Source organism: Rhinolophus sinicus, linkage group LG18 (genome assembly GCF_036562045.2).
Source record: "Rhinolophus sinicus isolate RSC01 linkage group LG18, ASM3656204v1, whole genome shotgun sequence".
Lineage (NCBI taxonomy): Eukaryota > Metazoa > Chordata > Mammalia > Chiroptera > Rhinolophidae > Rhinolophus > Rhinolophus sinicus.
Window position 1 is genome coordinate 1,886,106 of NC_133767.1, and position 21,029 is coordinate 1,907,134.

General features: G+C 51.2%; 2 protein-coding genes across 3 annotated transcripts in view; both read right to left on the reverse strand.

Moving 5' to 3' along the window:
- Positions 1-2,653, reverse strand: part of HS3ST2 (heparan sulfate-glucosamine 3-sulfotransferase 2) — a 56,256-nt gene extending 53,603 nt beyond the window's left edge. The window contains exon 1 of the mRNA XM_019751664.2: positions 1,707-2,653. Coding sequence (XP_019607223.2) covers positions 1,707-2,173 — 467 coding nt within the window. The 5' untranslated portion in view covers positions 2,174-2,653. The remainder of the gene's footprint in view (positions 1-1,706) is intronic.
- OTOA (otoancorin) overlaps positions 1,948-21,029 on the reverse strand; it is a 166,603-nt gene continuing 147,521 nt past the window's right edge. Inside the window, exon 30 of one of the 2 annotated variants that reach the window (XM_074322570.1) lies at positions 1,948-2,066. The gene's annotated coding sequence lies outside the window, so the exon portion shown is untranslated. The remainder of the gene's footprint in view (positions 2,067-21,029) is intronic. The other variant, XR_012493048.1, reaches the window with a different exon arrangement.

Sequence of the window (21,029 nt, forward strand, 5' to 3'; positions counted from 1 at the left end):
CCAGACGCTTACAATTGTGCTATTTTGCACTTAAAAGGGACTTCACATTGGCCAGGGGTTTCGTATGCTCTCCAGATTCTCCCTCGAGGAACCCCTGCTGTGCTTAGGGTGTGACGGCCCCAGGCAGGTCTGCCATGCAGGGTGTTGGCCTCCCCTGCCCTGGGGTCTGGCTCCCACTCTGGCCCTGCACCCCCCTACACCCAGGCGGGAAGCCTTTGGGCCGCAGCTTGGAAAGCACCACACCTGCCCTTCTGCGCCACCCTCTTCTCCATGGAGCCAGCACATCGACGCTGGGGCTGCGCTTCCGGGGCTTGTCCCACCTCTGGCCCCCACAGCCATGAGCACTGCAGGCCAGGGCTAACAGGCAAAGGTGACAAGTCAGCCCTGTGGCCCCCGAGAAAATCCAGGGCCCCGTCATGAGTCCAATGGGTCCTCCTTCTAACGAAGCCATTCGCCCAATATGCTTAGGACTTGCTACTTCCTAAAGGGTGTAATTTTACAAAAATGTTTAAAATTAGCCTCAGCTACTGTATCAGCTGCCATGTTACTCCCCCCTCCCAGTTCCATTATTATGCAGACATTTCCAGAAAGTCTTCGAGGGGTCAGGTGAATGCTGAGAATTCTGTGAGCCACGGTGTTAAGTGGAGCCATATATCCCCTCTCCGCCCACCCCCGCCCAGGATGCCCCCATCAGCCCACACGTGGGCCAGTCCTACACCTCAGCGCCATACAGGGCTTGGGAGATAAACACACATTGAACAGTGGAGGCTGCACCTTCCAGAAGCTTCAGGCGATGCCCAGACCCCACGGGCCTGGGGGACTCTCATTCCCAGCAGCGCAGTGGGGGAGTGGACAGTCTCCGTAACACCGGTGGCCCCTCTGACCCTGCCAGCTTTCGCCAGCGTGCCCACCGGCACTCCACCTTCCACACCCCGCTGGCTGGCTTGGAAGCAGCGCTCGTGCTGTACGGTCAAAGCACTTAGGAAAAGCCCTGGGAGGCGGGCAGCGCCGGCACTGTTTCCCTGCCCACCGTGATGGGTGAGAAAACTGCAGATCAAAGAGTTTTAGGATTTGCTCAAGCTAAGTGACAGAGCCAAGGCTCAAACCCAGGCTTCCTTGTCACTCCAATACGACCACTGACTCAGGGTCGGAGGGACATGGGTCTCCTCCCAGACACAGCAGCAAACCCCGGAAGCTGGGAAGGAGCCTGCAGACAGGGACTTCCTCACCGCCACACCTCAGGGGATGCCCTCCCATCCCGGCAGCAAGCGCAGCGCCCGGCCGTCTGTCACAAGGGGGCCCTGTTCCGACTTTCCATCCTTCTCAGGGTCCTTCAGACGCCAGGAAAGACCTGCGGGGGGAGCGGGAGGGGGCTGCTGCCAGCAGGCAGCACGTGCCCTGCCCTTTCCTGGGCACCTTCTCCACCCCACAGGCTGGGCACGGAGCCAGGCCTCCCGCTGACCCTCAGGTCTACTTTCCTTCAGGCTACTCCAGCGACAACGGCCCTTTGCAGTTCAAGAAACTGCGTGCTCGGCGACACAATCATCGGAAGTTCTGGGTAAATCCTTCTGCTAGTGTGTCCCCCCAACACACACACGTGTCAGCCGGAACCCACACAACGAGCCGGGTAAACGGGAAGAGAAACCGCAGGAGACCGCTCTCAGGATGGAGGCGACTGGACACCGCGCGCAGTGTCCCCCGCTTACCTGTACCAGTCCAGTCCGCGCCCGTAGTTCCTGTCGAAGAAGTGGGGCTCGGTGCCCAAAGCCCGCACGTCCGGGTGCACACGGATAAACTCCAGCACGGCCCGCGTACCCCCCTTCTTCACTCCCACGATGAGGGCCTGGGGCAGCCGCTTGGTCCCCAGCTTCTGCGAGCCCGAGTGGTTGGCAGCCGGGAGGCGGGGGGCGGGCGCGGCGGCGGCGGGCGCGCTGGGTGTCGGCCCCGGGGGATCGCAGGGGCGGGACTTCTGGAGAAGTTTCTGGCCGCCCGCGCTGGGGCCGTGGAGGCAGCGGGGCGCGCTGAGCAGGCGACTCCGGCCGAAGTCGTCGCAGCAGCACAGGAGGCTGTAACACAGGTAAGTGCAGGAGAGCGAGAGCGTGAAGGCGAAGAAGAACCTGCGCGCCCTCCGCGGCTGAGGCGGCCCCGCGCGGCCCAGGACCCTATAGGCCATGGCGCCATGGACCCGCGCCCGGGGGCATGGTTTCCGAGCGGGCGCCGGCGGCCGAGCGGCTCAGGCCCTGCGGCCACCTAGGGGGCGCGCACGGCTCTGCCCGGGCCACGCAGGTCGGGCGTGAGGAGCCTCGTCTTCTCCGGGCGCTGCCGGCCGGGGCGCGCACCATGCCCGGGGATCCCGGGGGCGGCGGCGGGGCCCTGGGGAGCAGGCGGCGGCGCCTCCAACATCGCCGCGTCCTAGGCGACCGGGCTCCGCGCGGCGGGGCGGCTCCGGGCGCCCCTGGGCTCCTCGGCGCCCAGAGCCCGGAGCCCCATCCCGGGTCCTCGGCGGGGGCGAGGCTGTGCCGGCTGGCGGCGGGCCGGACGGACGGTGGCGCTGGCGCGGGCCGCGTTCCGGCTCCTAGCGAAATGCCGAGCCGAGAGCGCTGCCGGCTCTATTTAAGGAGTCGCCTGACGTCAGCCGCGCGGGTCCCCCAAGCTCGCGCCCCGCCCGGGGACCTGGCCTGCCCCACCTCATCCCTCCCAGGACACACACCCCAGGCCCTTCCCACGCAGGCCACGCCCTAGGGAGCCCTGGCCAGCTTGGGGCAGGGAGGGGAAGGGAGCGTGTGGAAGCATTCACTCCTTCAGGAGGCTGGACACCCCCACCACTGGCATCCTGGCACCCAGGGGTGGGAACCCGGTGCAGCCTGCGCCAACATCCAGACTCCAGACCAAGACATAGACCCGGGCGCAGACGCAAGCGCCCTGCACTGATACAGTCCCACCGCGCTGACAGCACGCACGCACGCACACAGGTACACACGTACCCTAACCGAGACACACCCCCACACCCACCTGGGGTGGGGAGGGAGAAATCTCCTAATCCGCGCATAGAAACACCGACGGGGCTCTCCCTCGCCCTCTCCACCCCCCATCTCAGCAAACACACAGCGCCTGGAATCGTGCGGTGCGCGCACACACGCGCGGGACAGGGCCACACGCTCCATACGGGACGGGTAAAGGAGCCGAGCGTGAGTGAGACTCCGTGACTATTGATGCAGCTCTTTGCCCGCCCCCCCCTTCCCGCGCTGACTCACTCCCGGGCGCCCGCTCTGTCTCACACCCATGAAGGGTGTACCCCCAACCCACGGTTACTCCTTCCCTCCCTGTACCTGGCGGGAGAGCGAGCCCCCAAGGAGCGGACTCCGCGCGGGGCGGGTTCCTCTCAGCGGCTGCCCCCTAGCGGCGGATTGCTTCCCGGGGAGCAGTGCAGGGTCCCAGGGTCCCTAAGACCCAGGACGCGGCGGACTTCTTCACACAGTGGCACAAGGAGGGGGAAACAGAGAGCCGGGAGCACTTCCACTTGAATGATTCCTAAGCGACTACCTACAGGACAGCTGCCAGTGACCCTGTCCAGAGCTGGCGTGAGTGACCAACCCCAGTACCGGCCTAAGCGACCACCCCAGTGGATCAGAACCGCGCGTCGGAACAGGCCTAAATGACCATGGCCCAGAACACAGCTAAGCTGCTGGCTCCACGACAATGCCCGGTCACCGTGCCCAGGAGCTCACCAAGGGAGCCCCTTTAGGATGTCTGAGTGGCCACCATCACCCCCGCCGTCCCCCTACACACACACACACACACACACACACACAGAGAGAGAGAGACAGAGAGAGACAGAGAGAGAGAGAGAGAACTGACTGTCCATGGCCCTTCTTCAGGGGATAACCTGTCAGGCCCTGTGGACCCTTCGCCCACGCCCAGGGCTTATGTAAACCCGGCACACGCCCAGAAGCCTGACGCCAATCCCTGTGCTGCCCAGACTATTAATAACGACCAAGTTTGTTTCCAGCACTTGGCCTGCGTCAACTCATTTACTATTCACCGCAACCTATGAGATTATTGCCGTCAAACCCACAGCACTTTGTTTCCTTAATCCTAATAGTCACTCACATTTATCGAGTGCGTGCTGTGTGAAGTCGTGTGCGAACCACTGGGCACGGGCACCTCGTCTGCCTCCAACGGGAGAGAGGTGCTGTCCTAATTCCTAATTTACAGACAGTGAGGTAATCCAATCGACAGAACTGGGATTAAAGCCCACGCCCTCAGACTCCAGGACTCAAGCGCTTCATTACAGAGCGTCAGTTCCCTAAGTTCCTTTGACCGTCCTTCACGTCGTCATTCCATCCTAGAGCTGAACGAACGCATTTGTCTACATAGCTTCTGAAATCTGACACCTGGGACTGGATGAGGGATTGCAGGTGGAGACTGAGAAGTTCCAAAGGACCCAGACCTCGCTTCTGTAAACTGTGGCTGTTGGTGCCACCCATGCCTGCGTCATCTTTTTCTTGCTGCTCCATCCCACTGCTGAGACCTCAAGCTTGCAGCCGAGTCACATCTCTAAGTGTTTCTGACAAGGACCGCTGATTAAGGCACATCGGCCCCACACTGTGCTTGTACAGAGGGCCCGTTTGGACCGAACACGTAGGTCCTTACACATTTGACCTGATTAAATTGTATCTGCTCTCATCAGTTCACTGCTTCGATTTTTTTTGAATGTCTGCTTAAATGTTGAATCATGATATAGCTTCCATGTATTCCAAAAGAAAAAGAAGAAAGTTTGAATCCCAGTAGCTTCCCCCTTGCTCCTCGGCGTACCTGGGGCAAGTGGGTTGACCTCTTGAGCCTCAGTGTTCTCAGCTGTAAAATGGGGGTTTATGATTAACTTCAAAAGCCTCTTGGGGTTCTATTGTGTGATTCTGTCCTATTATTCAAGGCATGAATCCCTCCATTGGCATCATGTCATCTCCATGTTGATTACAATTTAATTCCTCACTCAAGTTGTTAATAAAAATGTCAAAACAAATACGTTGGCAGGAACGCTAATACATACTTTCACATGTGAGCCTGCAATTTCTGCACTGCCCTGTCAATATCACACGGTTAAATCCTCTCTGACAATGTCAGCACTTAATTCTTAAGGGGGAAAAAAACACGGATATAGTTCTTTCTCATACGTCTGTGCTTGGCTCCAGTTTAAAATTATTTTTATCTTTGCATTCATAAGTTCTGAAATCCCCGGGTATTCAGATATATCCGAGCCAGGCAGATTTGCCCCTTCAAATTTCCACCCAGCATAATAGCTGTGACTTAGAATTCTTCAGGGAGTGAGACAGGACATGTCTGCTCATCACCCCACCAGCCTTTTTTACAGTAAGTAGTACCATGATTCTCCTTTGGGGGGACCAGGGAGGATTCTGTGGGGCCGTTGGTTTATCAAAGACACTCACTAGAACAAGGTATGTTTCTTTTACTATCACCTGAGAGAAGACGAAGAGCACTCACCATGCTGGGGACCCAGGCTCCACCATGTCGTCTCCTGCCATCATGTCCACATTCTGGACAAAGGTGAGGAAAGACAGACACGGACGCGACATGTCCCTTTGATCCCTTTGAGGCCATTTCCTAGAAGTTGCCTGCATTACTCGTACTTAGTATATTCAGTTGGTGACAACGCTGTCACATGGCTTTCTAGCTTCAAGAGGTTCTCTGACATGTGGTCTTCACTCTCGGTGGCTGATGCCTGCCTCCTATTTGGGTGTTTTGTAACCCACAAACACTGGAGAAAAGTTATGGAGGGCAAGTCGTCATTTCTGCCTTCCTTGGAGAAAGATGTGCCTCCTTCTTTTCCCGTGTGGTCTGAGCCTAGTTCAAAGACCAATCATAATTTCTAGTCACACTTCAATGAAAGCAACTCACATCTTTTCATTGAGCATCAACCACAGAACTTTTGTTGAAACAATTGGAAAAGAGACACTTTTCCATCGAGGATGATGAGCTCGTGCAAAATAAGCCTGAAGCTGCCAGGGGCCACCTGTGCCGCCAGGAGGGGAAACGCGGTGGATAGAAGGTAGCGCAGAGGAAAGCAGGACCGGAAGATGGACCTCTGTATCCGTGAGCCTCTGAATCGAGCCAGGCCACAACCGAGGTCCCTGGACTTCTTTTGCTCTGACTGATTAGTTACCTTTCTATTACTTTCAATCAAGAGAATCCTGACAAATACAAGAAGCAGTTGCCACCTCAATTATAAGGAACAGGGCCATTTTAAGAAGAAATGGCAGAGGTGGGGTGGGGCCTCATTCTTAAGGATATGCACAGACTGGAACCGGAATCCTTCCCCGTCTGAGACAGTCGTAGGATGCAGTGAGCATGCATTCTCCATCTTCTCTACTGCTCTTTGTATCTTATTTGTTTTCTTCTCACTCCTAACAGCCTTTCCGCCCCTCCTTTATTTATGAACCAGTAAAGGTTACCAAGTTGCAAGCAACAGAAACTGACTTGGGCTAATACAAGCAAAAAGAGGACTTCGGAATAGCTCAGACAGAAAAAAGTTTGACAGAGCTCACGGAATTCATAAGAAGCCGAGGGACTGGGCTCATAAACAGAACAGCAGCCCCAGGACGCATTGCCTTCTCTCCCTTTCCTTTCTGAGCCTGCTTTCCCCTTTTGTATCGGCATTCTCATGACTCTTGCTTCTCACTGCATTTAAGACCTTGAATTTGAAATGATAAAACAAGGACATTTTCTTTCCCTTAAGTCTGGACCCAATCAAGCCTTATTATTCAGTTTTAGTTCAGGGTAAGATTCAATTTTTTACCCCCCTGAGAGCCGAGTTTTGTAAAACAGGAGAAACTGTTCTGAAGAGGGTGGTGCCCATGAGGCAAAGGACCGTGAAGTGGTCACGTGGTCTGCAGGCTGTATGAGCTGCAAAGTTCCCGTCTGAGGATGGGAATGAATACTGAGCATTTAGGAAAGAGAGTGGGAGTGAGGATGAAAGAAGACAGCACACATGCTGTTCCCTGGGTGAAATCAGAGGGCAAAGCCTCCAGGGACAACACGCTACCTATAAAAGGGATCCAAATCGAAAACTCCAGGAATCATGGATGATTTTAAGGACTGTGTGAGAGTCCAAACATTTGTCACCTCCCTGTTGGTTTCCTTCTGCTTTTAGCAATAATCACAATCATAATCATGAGATAGACACCGTTTATGGGGCATTTTCTCAGTACCAGGCCCTGGGATGAGCATTTAGATGCATTACCTACTTTAATCCTCTCAATAAACCGAGAGAGGGATAATCATGATCTGTATTTTATAAATAAGGAAACAGTCTCGAGTAGGTTGAATTTTTCATGTCCTCACAGATGCTGAAGGCTGGCGAAGGGGAACCAGTGCAAAGCGCATCAATGGGGAGACTGACGACCACCTTTACCACCATCTTCCCTTGGGTCCATAGTGTGTAGAGCCCCACTCCCTCCTGCTTTATGTAACCCACACGGTCTTACACTCACCCTGTCTGACCACCGTGACTTCCCAACGAGAAGGCAGGCTCCTTCGAGGCAGGGAACCAGCTAGTTCCAAATCAGCCTGGTACTTGGCTTTTGGCCTGCATATTCACGTTGGGACCCCTTGGGGTTCTGGATGTCCTTTCTGCCCCTTGATGGACCATGAAATACGACCCCATCAGGTCTCCCAAGAAAGAACTGGTATTTCATCACAAAACAGATCCCAAGTGGGTTATCTGTAACGTCGGAAGACTGTTCACTTGTACAACACAGCAGGGCTGACCTGGTGACACTCTCTCCTCTTTTGTCTTTACATGACAGCAGATGAGAATGTCACGAGGGGTGTCATCACCCCCCATTTATCAATTTCCTGAGCTGCAGAGCTTAGTGGTATAGGATGGGATGGCTGGAAAAGTGGCGGGGTATAGAGAACAAGAGAGATTTGTTGGGCTGTACTGAGTTTTCTGTTTCCTTTCAACATTTTTATTATGCAGGTAATATACCCTTAGTATCGAAACAAAAGAAAGTACCGAGAAGCCGAGGAAAAAGTCCCCCAATCATAACACTCAGAAATAAATATTGTTAGTGTTTTGTTTATGTCTTTTCAATTATAAATATGTTTGTGTGTTTGTTTATGGGTCATCTCATATCTACTGCTTTGTAAAGTGTGGGGTTTTTTAAAACAATATTGTGAATCTATTTTATATCATTCTATACAGACCTACATAGGTCTAGTACTTTCAGAAAGAGAAAATAACTTTCTACTGGAAATGCTAGATGTAAGGATGGTATAAGCCTGCAAGTGCAATGACTGGAGAAAACCTACCATATGGGAATTAATGTAACACAGAAGGAAGCAGAGTGAGATGGAAGACCAAGTCCAGGGAATAATGTTTGAATCCTGGATCCAGCTTTGCCTGAAGCCACCTCTTCAAGAGACAGTAAAGCACAGTGGTTGTGAGTGCAGTGTCTGGAAGAAGATTGCCTGGGTTCAAATCCTGGCTCCGCTACTAGGAGTAAACAAGATAATAAATGTAATGTGCTTAGAACAGAGCCTGGCTAACAATAAACCCTCGATAAACATTAGCCGTTATTATGCTGCAAACTTTTCAATCACATCCATCAGTAAATTAGCCTTTGCACATAAGCCATTTCGATTGATACAGATATGTACTTTTCAACTAGATTTGCATTTTTCAACCTACTTGAAAATTTCTTTGGCCATAAGATAACATCAATCTGTCCTCTGCAATCACCTAAGACCCCTCCTGCTTTGGATCCAACTTATCTCTCTGGTATTTTTAATGTTTCCAGGAAAGTAACCGAATATCCTCTCTGGACATAGTACGTGACAAGTGTCCAATAAGTGGTTATTGGACAAACAGAGAGTAAGACCCTCAAACACCCCTTTGCCTGGAGGACCATTTCAGCCATGAGGACAGGGCACGACTTATTGTCGAGGACTGAATTCTTTGTGTCTTGATCACCTCCTTCCTGTCCTCTCTTCCCTCTTTATTTAGAATAAATTCCACGGAGAAACATGTCATCACTTCTTACAGCATCACCTCCCTCGACCCGCTCTCACTGTGCGGTATTTCCTGGTTACAAGCAACGTTGTGCCCCGTCAGCGCCTAATGCCTGCAGCCCACACAGCTGAACACAGCAAATGCACCAACACAATGACTTAAAATCTCACTTAAAATTCATCCTTTCTAACGTCAAGTGGAGCCCTCACACTTCCTAGTGAGCATACATTTCCTGAGCCCATTCACTCTCCCGTTCTCCTGCGTAACTGTTGAGTCCCTTCTCTCCTATTCTCAAAACCCTAACACCGCCTCCCCTAACCCATCAGTAGATGACCTTGCTTCCTAGTTCACTGCTAAATACCGTGTTTCCCTGAAAATAAGACCTAGCCAGACAACCAGCTCTAATGCATCCTTTGGAGCAAAAATGAATATAAGACCCGGTATTATATTATACGACCTGGCCTTATATTACAGTAAAATAAGACCGGGTCTTATATTCATTTTTGCTCCAAAGGATGCATTAGAGCTGGTTGTCCGGGTAGGTCTTATTTTCGGGGAAACACGGTAGAAGCAGTCGGGAGAGAACTTTTACCACCACCTCAACCCCCCTGCCTGTAACTATGTCCACATACTTTATTTTTTCTCTCCTGTTAATGTGATGCTAAGGTCTGTGTTTTTAGGTCAGGCCGACCCCTCCACTCGTGTGCTATATCACTTTGAGCAAACCTTTCCCCTTTGTCCTGCACCCAGCTCTCCCCCTCTGCACTGTGTCCTTCCCATCAGCATACAAATAAATTGATAGTTCTTCCATTTTTAAAAGGAAAGTGAGAGACAGCCCTGTCTTGACCCCACCTCTCCCTCCAACTAAGCTTCACCCGTATTCCTCCCTTTACAGCTCAGCTCTTCAAGCGTCATCTCTGCTCGCTGACTCCAAATTCCCTCCTGCACTCACCTTGGAGCCCGTCCCAATCAGCCTTATGGCCCCACCTCTACTCTGAACTGTTCTCCTCAAGGTCACCACTGAGGTCCACATGCTAAACTCAGGTCAATTCTAATCCTCACTGAACGTGACCTGTAAGCAGCATTTCACTCACTTGCTAACTCTTTTCTTCTTGCAATGTTTTGTCCACCAGGCTTTCAAGATGCCACATGGTTCCAGTGTTCCTCTCAGCCCTCTGCTTCTCCTTCCAAACCTCCTTTGATGATTTCTCTGGGCTTCCATGACCTCTAACGTGGAGTGTCATGGGGATTAGCACTCGGACCTCATCTGTCACTTCTCTACGCTCCCTCCCCTAGTGACATCGTAAGCCCCACGGCTTGTATCCCACGTGTATACGACTACATCTCGAGTCTGTGTCTCCTTTCCCCGGAACCAGATCTCACAGGCATCTGCAACCAAGCACGTCCTGAACGGAACGCTTACCAGCCCCTAAGACCTGCTTCCTCATAATCATCTAGGTAAACAGGACTCGCGTCTTTCACTTGCTCAGGCCAAAAATAATCTAACGTCAGCCGTGATGCCCCTCGTCCCTCATACCCCACGTCTGACCTGTGAGCAAAGCCTGTCGATCTCTCCTCAAAATACATAGTAAACTTGACTGTCTGTCACCGCCTCTGTCACTATCATTCTAGTCCAAGCCACCACCCTTTCTCACCTGAATTCGGTCTTGTTCTCCCCCTCCCCTTTCTAGTCCCTCTCCCATGCTCTCTGGATGGCAAGATGCTGGGAGCTGAAAACGACATTTCCCAGAACCCCTTGCGAGCTGGTCTGTAATCAGGTTTGCCCAATGGGAGGCCCTGGCAGGGGCTGGAAAACAGATGGAAGGGCGAAACCATGTTCTCCTTCTAGAAGGGGCTCCCATAGCACTAGCCGCCAACAGCAGTCTTGGTGAAGCGCGGCTTTCTGGCTTCTTGTTCATGCCGCAGGGAGGCTGACCTGGGCTTTCCTGGAGCTGCAGCAGCACAGCAGTCCTGGGGGTAACAGGCCCCCCACCTCGCAGACAGTTTGGGGGACGGGAGGGTCCTGCCTGTCACCTCCCAGCTTCCTGCGAGGTGGGTGTGGCTGTGGTTTCTAACTCAGCAGTCACACTGATGTGACAGCCATGGGCTCCGCAAACATTATTTTCCCGTTTGCTCCCACGCGTAGGGGTCGTTCCTGCAGCTACTCATTTCTGAGTAACTGTGTCCTTCCCGTTCTGCTCATCACACCACCCTCCTATAGCTTTTGGGTCTCCTGTGTTCAATTCTTTCTGTTTGAAATACCTCGGGTGCTTCTGTTTTCCTGAGCAGACACTGACTGACCCCCGATAGGTGCTTCCTGAAGCCGTCTCAACAAGAGGGATCCTTCGGTTAAAGCCTTCCGTGGCTTCTCACCTCACTCAGGAGAGCCACCCCCGGGGCTAAAGACTTGTACCTGGTAAGAATTCTTTTGAGAGAATAAACTCAAACTCAAACTGCCCAGACCACTCCCTTCTCCCATGGCCCCCTCGCCACACACACTGTTCTTAGCCAACTAGCAGACTCAGAGCTGGCCTCATTCAAAAATGAGAAGTGACCAGAAGAATCTGGCATGGGACCATGGATACCACACAGGAGGCTGCCTTTAGCCAAATTCCCCGTGTTCATACCACACTCCTCCCCTCCCACCGCTGTGCTTGGGGTCTCCCTGTCTGGAGTGCCTCTAGTCTGTTTTGCTGGAGAATCAGTGCCTGGAGACTGGGAAGCACAATTTCCTGGTGTGCTCACAGGAAGGGAAACCCAGGGGCCCCGCCCCTCAGCCTCCTACCTCCTTTCCCCAACACCTGATGCCTCTAAGTATTGAGCCCTTTTAAGATTTTCTGGGGCGGTATTTCCTGCTTCAGGCATTCAGTGTACCTTTCTCAGCACGGCCGTGCCACGCTCTGCTTCCAGTTTTTTACTGTAATCTCTCGTTGGCCGCTGTGACCTCTCACTTTCTTTGTCCTTGTAGATTAGCACCATTATTTCATGCCTCTCAACGCTGCAGTATTGTAAGAAATACAATCTGTGTGACGGAGGGGTTCTGAAAGGACCTTGAACTTCTCCGACAAAGAGCACTCAGGTGGTGGCTCTCCAGCTAATCTGTGAGCCAGAGAGACGGCTGCTGCTCCAGCTCTGCGCCTTCAACTCCGACAGTTCTCAAATGCGGACCCTGCAGGTGCCAAGCAGCTGAAGGTCAGCTGGTAGGTAGGTGGGAAGCCTAATTAATATGTACCAGGCAAGTCATACATGAGTCACTCCTTTTGTGAGAATGTAGCAGAGTGCGGCCAGAGATAAGGGGCCCTTTGAGCAGCCCTCTGCAATTTTTTCGTCCTCTCCCCCAAAGTTACTAACATTCTCTCAGTTTAGGTAGTATGCTTTCAGTCTTTCTTCTGTGCTTTCATGTGCAGAAAAATAGGGACAAGCAGCATACTTTATTGGGGGTGTGGGGAGAAGCCTACATCTATAATTATGATATTCTACAACTCGCTTTTTTCACTCAGCATGTTAATGCCTGTGGATTTAACTCAGGTCTCTGCAAAGTAGTTCACCATCTATTTGACGCCTTGAGTTGCTTCAAATTTATGTATTTTTACATATCATGGTTGAATCAGTCATTTCCCTGTTGTTAATAGGCGTTTAGCTTTGTATCCATCGTGATTAAACTTGTCTGCATATAACGGAGAAACCCAAAGCGACAGCAGTTTGAATCGGATATCAATTTGTTTGTCTCATTTAAAGGAAGTCCAGAGGGAGGTGGTCTGGGTCTGCATGGCTCCTCTGTGAACGTATCAGGCACCCAAGCTTCCAGTTCTTGGGAACCTTGGATGTGTCCCACCTCCTCGTGGTTGAAGAGCCTGTTGCAGTCTCCACAATCACGTCCCCAATCCAGGAGACTGCTTGGAGAAAGGAGAGAAAGGTGCCCAGGCTTCCTCCTAAGAAGATTTCCCAGAACTCCCACGCTCATGTCTGCTCACCACCGTTCACCGGCTAGAATGGAATCACCCATGGCGGCACCTAGCTGCAAGGGAAGCTGGGACACGCACCCTTTGGGCAGACAGTAACGCTAACAGGTTCTCTGGGTGTGAAAGACCAGTGGGCACTAGCGGGCAGTTAGCATAGCACTCTCTGCCTCAAGTTGTCCCCAGCCTGTTGTTCTGACAACGCTTTGAGGAATATATCTTAACACAGGGATCCCCCACCAACTAGAACAGACACTGGGCCCAGGGCTGGAAGGGGGCCCCAGGGCTCCCTCCGTGCCAGTGTTAACTCATTCACTCTTTAGTTGCTGGGTCATGGGACAGTGTGGGGCTGAGGGGAAAAGGTTAAAATGACCTGAATAGTTGGGGTCAGGGTTACTTGCAGGACTTGAGGTTGGGGCCATCTACCAGCCAAAGGAGGAGAACCTCAGTATTTCTGTGACTGGTACGTCCCTGCTCAGACTGGCCCTTACCATTTACGTGTTCTTAGTGTTTCTTTCAGTGGGTTCACCGGGTCATGGGGGGTGGGGTGTCAAATTTTACTAGATCCTCTCCAATTTCCCTCCAGCATGGCTATGCTCATCCAGACTCCCCAGAGGTTGCCACCAGCCTCATCAACTCTACATATTAAGAAACTGTATTTTAAAAATAATTTTGCCCAGCATATGGCAGAAAAAAAAGGTAAGTAATTTTTTGTTTTTAGTTTCATTTCCCTGATTATCACTGAGAGTAAGAATATTTTTATGTGTTTCTTGGCCATTTGGGATCCCTTGTCTGTATATTAACTATTCATGGACTTTGCCAATTTTCCTGAAATTTAGTTTTTGTATATAATTTGAGGTAGCACTCCAATGTTTTCCAAATGGGTAAGTAATTGTCCAGAATCAATGACTACATCGCCCTCTCTTTTCTCAGACATAAAATACTCTTTCTCATCTCTGGGCTCTCTCTCTGGCTCTACCGATCTATTTGTCAGTATTTGCAAACAATATTATCTTAACACTCACTAACTTTGTAATGCTCTTACAAGACTTTTCCAAAATAATATGCAAGTAAGAGTCATAAAGAATAGATAAAATACTTTTGAAAATAAAAATTATAATGATGTACTTTTGTGAGATCTTAAAATACACAATAAACTTACAGTAAACAAAGCAGTGTGGTATTAGCTCAAGGCAGACAGACAGATTGATCAAAAGGGCAACAAAGAAAACTCACACACAGACCCTCATGTCCAGTATGTTTTGAACCTGGCATACAGCTGATGGAATTGAAGCGATTTGTTTGCCAAAATGAATTTCAGATGAATATAAGCAGTACTATTAGAAATTAGGCCATAAAATAATTACCAGGACATGTTGAGATTAAAAACTTTTAAACCTAAAAGCAGTGGGAGATACAATAAGAGATAAGACTAGTCAATTTGGCTACATAAACAGCTTACACTTGTATATCTAAAAAATCTCAGGTAAGATTAAAAGCGAAGGACACTAAGAAAAATACTGGCAATGTATATGACGCACAATGTTGAACACCTTAATATAGAAAGAGTCCCTAAAATTCAGGAAGAAAAAAATGACCACCACACTGGAAAAATGGTCAAAGTATGTGAAGAAGCATTTCAGAAAAGAATAAATACAAATGACTAAGATACAACTGGAAAAAGTGTATCTTAAAGAAGTGCAAAATAAAACACTGTTAAATAGAACTTACTACCAATTCGGTTGGCCAATACTTTTTAAATGATAAACCCCAGGCCATGAAACAGACAAACAAGGGCATGCTCATACTTGTCATTTGGGACACTTGTTCTGGAAGATCTCCTGGCAATAGGTACTACGAACTTTAGAAAGCATTCATACCTTGCTACGCAGGGTAGAAACGTACCCTGAGAAACGAGATTCTGGATACACACAACGGTTTGTGCGTCAGGTGGCTGGTTCATTACAGCATTATTTATGTAACGTTGGAAGCAATCTTAAAACTGCCTCAGTTGGATTTTGCTGAAATAGATGACAGTCTCGTGCCCTCTTGATGTCATTTCCCCATCTCTGCCCAATTCAGACAGTGCTACGAGGAGATGACAGAGGACAGAAGGAACAAGGCTGGCATCCTGCATGTGTGTCTGAACGTGGCTCCTGACTGACGTGTGATTCGCAGCCCTGGCTGCACATTACAATCACCTGGGGCGCTTTTTGAAAAAGGTTGACATCTCAGGCCCCACCAATTGGTCCTGGATGAGGTCTAAGGACTGGTATTATTTTTATAATGCTCCCTAGGTGATGCTAGTGTGCAGCCAGGGTCAGGAACGATTGCTAACCAGCACTCCCTTTAAGCTGATTAATTACACAGACTATTGACCAAAACCGGGACTAACAGCCTCCAGGAGCCCGAGGGAAGCCAAACCATTGCAGGAGCCCGGCTGATCGCAAGTGGGCAGCAGCCAACCTCAGACCCCAAGAGACTGGCCCCCATGGCCTTACTGCAGCCCAGCCAGCCACGTGTCTGTTAGATTTAATACCAAAGAGGTCACGGGTGACCTTGACAATCGCACTTACCGGTGAGGGATTCTTGACTGTTCTGTGACAAACTGCCACAACAAAGCTACACACCAGCTCATGTTTCCATTTTTAGCCTCTTTATTACCTCCATCTGTTGATGGAGACGTGCGAGCAGACACACAGAGTGTGAGCTGCAGTGTTGCCTGGTATTGTGTAAATAAGGACGGCCAGACTCCCCCCACGTCTCCCACTTGCAGTGGGGGCTAATGCTCCCTAAGTGGGTCCCTCCTTCTGTCCGTGCATTCCCTCTGCTCCCCTTTCCTCCACCTCAATAATGTGTTGGCACTTTGCACAAGCACCTTGCTAGCACTCCCTCACTTACACCGTGAAGGCTTGAGGCTTAGCTGCAGACCTTGAAAATACTTCTTCATTTGCACCAGCGACTGCCTCCTCCCTAGTCGCTGCCAGCGTCTATCTCTGCCTCCCACCCACCCCAACCCATCTCACGATACTGGGAGCAGCAAGGGCCATAGCTCATCTCAGATCAGTTATTAGCATACTAGAGGTGTTGTAGTGATGCCTAGAATCCCCCCTTCTAAGTATTAGGTCGGTGCAAAGGAAATTGCGGTTTAAAAGGTTAAAAATAATTCCAAACACCGCAATTATTTTGCACCAACCTAATATAAGACGAAAGCATATGAGGGGAAGGAAAAAGATGTGGAAAGGATGGGGTCCTTAGTTTTCTGCAGCATCCTACCACGCGCAGGTTCCTAAGGGGGGACTATCCCAGGGCATGGCGCCCCAACGTCCGTCCTTTACGTGCAGCTGCACGGCGTCTGCCCGGGTGCCAACAAGACGATTCTTTCTGTACGATTTCTTTCTATCATCTCACCTTCTAGATTTAAACACCTATTTTTCAGGAGCTCCTGATCGTTACTAAAAGTGAAAAACCAGCATCCATTCCCCCAAATTGAAGGGGACACACACATAAAGAAGAAACGGGCGTTTCTACATTCTCTAGTGCTGGTTGCCAGCTAGAGGCTGAGTTTGAGACTTGCCCTGTCTTTGTTCCAAAGGTGAACAAGGACATACAAGGGCTTCGCACCTGGCTGAGGCGTCCCCTTCGTGAAATCAGAGGGACTTCCGATGTTTGTAAAGGACTAGCTCTCTGTGCGTTGATGGCTGTGTGACACCTGAAATTGTCTCTGTGCTGTCACTAATAACACCCCCCCACCTACATATACACACACGCTGGGACAAACGCTGCTCTAGCCCAGGGCTTACTGTCATTTCAAGTGACAGCCTCTATCTGCCTCCTTTCCAAAAGTAAGCCCGAGCATGATTTTGGATCTTTTTGCCTTTGAACAAGGCCAACCATCTACTGACCAGTAAATCTCCCTGAGAGAGTCAAATTCCATAGGTCGCGGTTATGACCCAGCAGCTGTCATTCTACAAAGGGCTCCAGATGACTCTGATGGCAAGACAAGTCTGGCAAACCCTTGCCAGGGGCTGCCTTCAACAGCAAGATGCCTCCGTGACTCCCAGAAGCACCTCGACTGCTGCACCCCTCTGCCTGCCACTCAGCCTGCGATCTAATCCCTCCAAAAACACTTCTGCCAAAGAGTCCCCTCAACACTTACCACCTCCCTGCAAAACTGAAAAGTCTTTTCTTTATTAATAATCCCTAAATCACCCCACCGCCAGCCTTTCACCTGGGGCGTGCAGAGACAAAGAGCGGAAAGAAACCACAGGGTATGTGCCTTCTCTCCCGCACAGTCTCTCCAACTCTGACCTCTGGGAATCCTTGGCCCTAAAGACTGGCGAGAGGAAAGGGTGCCAGGGCAACAGCGTTAAAACACCTTGAACTTGGCTTGCTAGCGTGCCCAGGGGACACTCCGTACAGTGAACTCATCCTAGCGGGCAGCCTCATTGCGGTTTGCTATAGTCAGGGCAAATAGCACTCACACACATTTGGATTTTTAGGTTCAAGGTCAACTCTACCAGTCCACTCTCTAGAGGACGTCCATAGTGGAAAGGCTTGGCGACGCTAGAGCCTGGCATACTTGAGTTCAAAGCCTGTCTTTCCTACTTGCTGTCCCTGTGACCTTCACCGGGTTATGTGACCCCTCAGCGTCACTGTCATCGTCATCCTCATCGATGGCAATGGGTAGCATCTAGGTGCTAAGGCGTCAGGTGGGCGTTTGTTCTTTGAGGCTGCCCAGCCCTCATCACCTTTCCCATGTTTATGGAATTCCCATACGCCACATCTACCCTCCACTAAGAAGCTGGAAGTGTCAGATGGCACTTTCCTGGCCTCCCTGGCAGCTAGAGAGACCCAGAGAGACCCTGCAGGCCAGACCCAGCCAGGGGCCTTGGGCCGCCTCTAGCATAGGTGGTTTCACAAACTCAGCACGATTCGCTTTGGGGGCTGACAGCTCTGTGCTGTGGGGTGTCCTGTGCATTGCAGGGCATTTAGCAGCGTTTAGCAGCGACCTGGGGGCTCTACTCACCAGACGCCAGCAGCAACCCTGGCCCCTCCCAGCGGTGCCAGTCAGCAAGGTCTCTCTTACCTGGGGGGCAAAACCACCCCCAGAGCCACTTTTCTGAAACAACTCTGGTCCATTGCCCCCAATGATGAGAAAGTCACCCCTGAAGCCTCTCCACAACCCATCCTATTGTTTTCAGATCCAAGGAGAAGGGGGCTGCTTGTTCCTGAGGGAACGTACCCTTCCCACGCTGTCCACACGAGTGACAGCTCGTTCCGTATGCCACGCAAAAGCAAGCCTCCCAGACTTTAAAGTCAGCCCCCGGGGCCCCCTGCAAAGTCTTCTCTTCGACCTGCTCAGTTGCCCGACGTGTTTCCTGCTCCTCACAAGACATGTTGCCCAGATAGTTTGCCCTCCACCCAATGCCCTCCTCCGTTCTGCTGCCCCCTAAATGGTGGTACGAGCGAGCTGAGTGCAGCACTCCAGGTGGGGCCCGCCCACCAGGCCCGCACAGAGCTATTTCCTGCTCACTCCAAGCATCTTTGGGTCCCATTAGCTGTTTTTCTGGCAACCACATCCCACTGTTGGCTCAGACTGAGCCTGTGGTCAATTAAAACCCACAACTCTGGGTCAGGCTGCTCTCAGACCAGTTTTCCTCCATCTTCTCCAGCTGCAGGCGTGTGTGTGTGTGTGTGTCCGCACATACACACTTGAACCTAATTTTAGTAGATCACATTTACTGTCGTTAGGTTGCATCTCAGTTTCAGCATGTCATTCCAGTTTGCTAAAAATTTGGAATCTATATTCCTCATTCAACAGAAGAGCTCTCAGGCCCAATTTCGTGTCATTCACACAGCTCGGCAGCCTCCTGTGTCCTCATTTAAGCCATTGTTAGAAATGCTGGCCAGGACGTCTTCCCCAGGCAGCTCCCCCCACATGCCCTGGCCCCAGGAACGCGTCAGCGTCCCCTCCCTCCATCAGCATTCCTGCCGTTCAGCCACAGGCTACGGGGAGAAAACTGCTCTTGCTGAAATGGAGATAACACTCTTCCTCAGCATTAAAAATGAAGGCTGTTCTGACACACGTGACAACACGGATGAACCCTGAGCTTACGTGAAACAAGCCTGTCACAGCGGGATGACTACTAAATGATTCCACTTACAAGAGGGACCTAGAGTCGTCACATTCCTAGAAAGTGGGATGGTGGTCGCCAGGGGCTGGCGGGGAGGGGCCCCAGAAGTTATTGCTTACTGGGGACAGTTTCAGTTTGGGAAGATGGAAAGTTCTCGAAGTAGATGGGAATGACGGTTGTATCATAACAATGTGACTCTATGCACTGCCGTTGAGATACACACTTAAAAATGGTTAAAACTGTAAATATATGTAACACAAAACATAACATTTTGTTATATTTTTGCCACAATAAAAAAAATTAAATACATTATATAGTTTAAAAAAAAAAAAAGGGTTAGAGACACACAAGCTCTGTGTCATACGTGTCCCTGACACTAGTCAGCCCTCCCAGAACCAGGACATGAGGTCAAAGTCGCACACCTGACTTGGTGGCCACGTCGCTCCTTTCCAAACCCTCACAGAGCAGAAACGTGAGGATTCAGTGAGAGTTTTGCCACTTAACTCTCTGTAGCGTCTTGGGGTTTGCCTTTTTCTCTTTTGGAAATAGAGACCCAGGTCTTTCTCCAGTTTCTGGATTTTCTTCCTGTAAAATTGACAAGGTCTCCTGTGACGGCTGTTGGCTGTCCCAGGTTTCAAAGATGAACGAGACGCCGTTTCTGCCCCTCCCAACATCAAATCCCTCTCACGGGCGCCTGGCAGTTGTTTGGGAATCCCACTTTCATCCATCTCAGAACTACTACGTTTAAAGGCGAGTCGGGAAGGACAGAACTCAAAGCAAAGTGGAGTAGGTTGGTCAGACAGACTGTGATCTCGACTGGATTCTCCTTCTCCAAACAAAAAGGCCTGGGAAGGAGGAGGGGCCGGAACCCCAGGACCCACTGGCATGGCAGGGTCTCCAAGGAGCCACCTGCGGCCATGGGTGAAGGAAGTGGCTGCTTGGCCCAATGGCTGCTGTGAAGAGTGACGACACAAGGCGGGGAACGGCCCCGGGGAGCCATGCTCAGAAGCCCGGGCACCCAGAAAGGCAGTGTCCGAGACGTGCCCTCGTGGGCGGCAGGCCCCAGCCCCCAGCTGGAGTGAGGCCGGTGTCCCCATGGGAGATGGAAGCGTAAAAAACTCCCAAGAACAAAGAGTGGAAAGCCAAACAGGGGTCCATTCCTCAGAACACCGAATGGGGTACACGCCGGAGCAGAGGGCCGGCCACGGGGAAACTCCGCGGGCAGCCAGAGCACAGAGTCAAGGTCAGTCTGTGTGACGCCACAGCAGGAGAGCAGCAGCCCTCGCACTCTCCCGGCTCTGGTGGAGAAGACGCCTGGCAACAGGGAAGCCTCGTCCTTGGCGTCCCGGGTGAAGAAGTCCACTTGTACGCGGGCACACACACACACGCACACCCCAAGCACACAGGTGCCCACCTGTTCATGCCCCTTGTGGTCTGGCCCTGGGTAAGGAGACACTGCTCTGCCCACTTGATACGGCTCCTTCCTCATCTTAGACTGAGTCATGAACTAGTTGGGACCCCTGGTCCCCAAACTTGGGGAAAGTAGAAAAAGACCCTTGAACTGGAGTGGGGCATTGGGCTGACAATTACACTGGGTCTGGGGGCTCCACCTCATGTAATGAAGCGGAAAAACGTCTGCCGCTTTCCGCACCTCTGTGTGGCTCTTTATATCGCATTTTTAAGGAGTTCTTATTTTTCCTCTGAAGACAAACTTAAGACCTGAGGTCTGATTTTATAACCTGTCATCTGCTGGCACGATCCCGCTATTTATCTTCTTGCTTCAAATCTGCCCCCAGACCAAGTTTTTGCAAACCTGAGGTTTTCTGTTTTCTGCTTCAACCCCAAACGTGTGTCTCACCAGGGTTTCTCACTTCGCTGCATTAGAACGTCATCTGCCCACAGCGC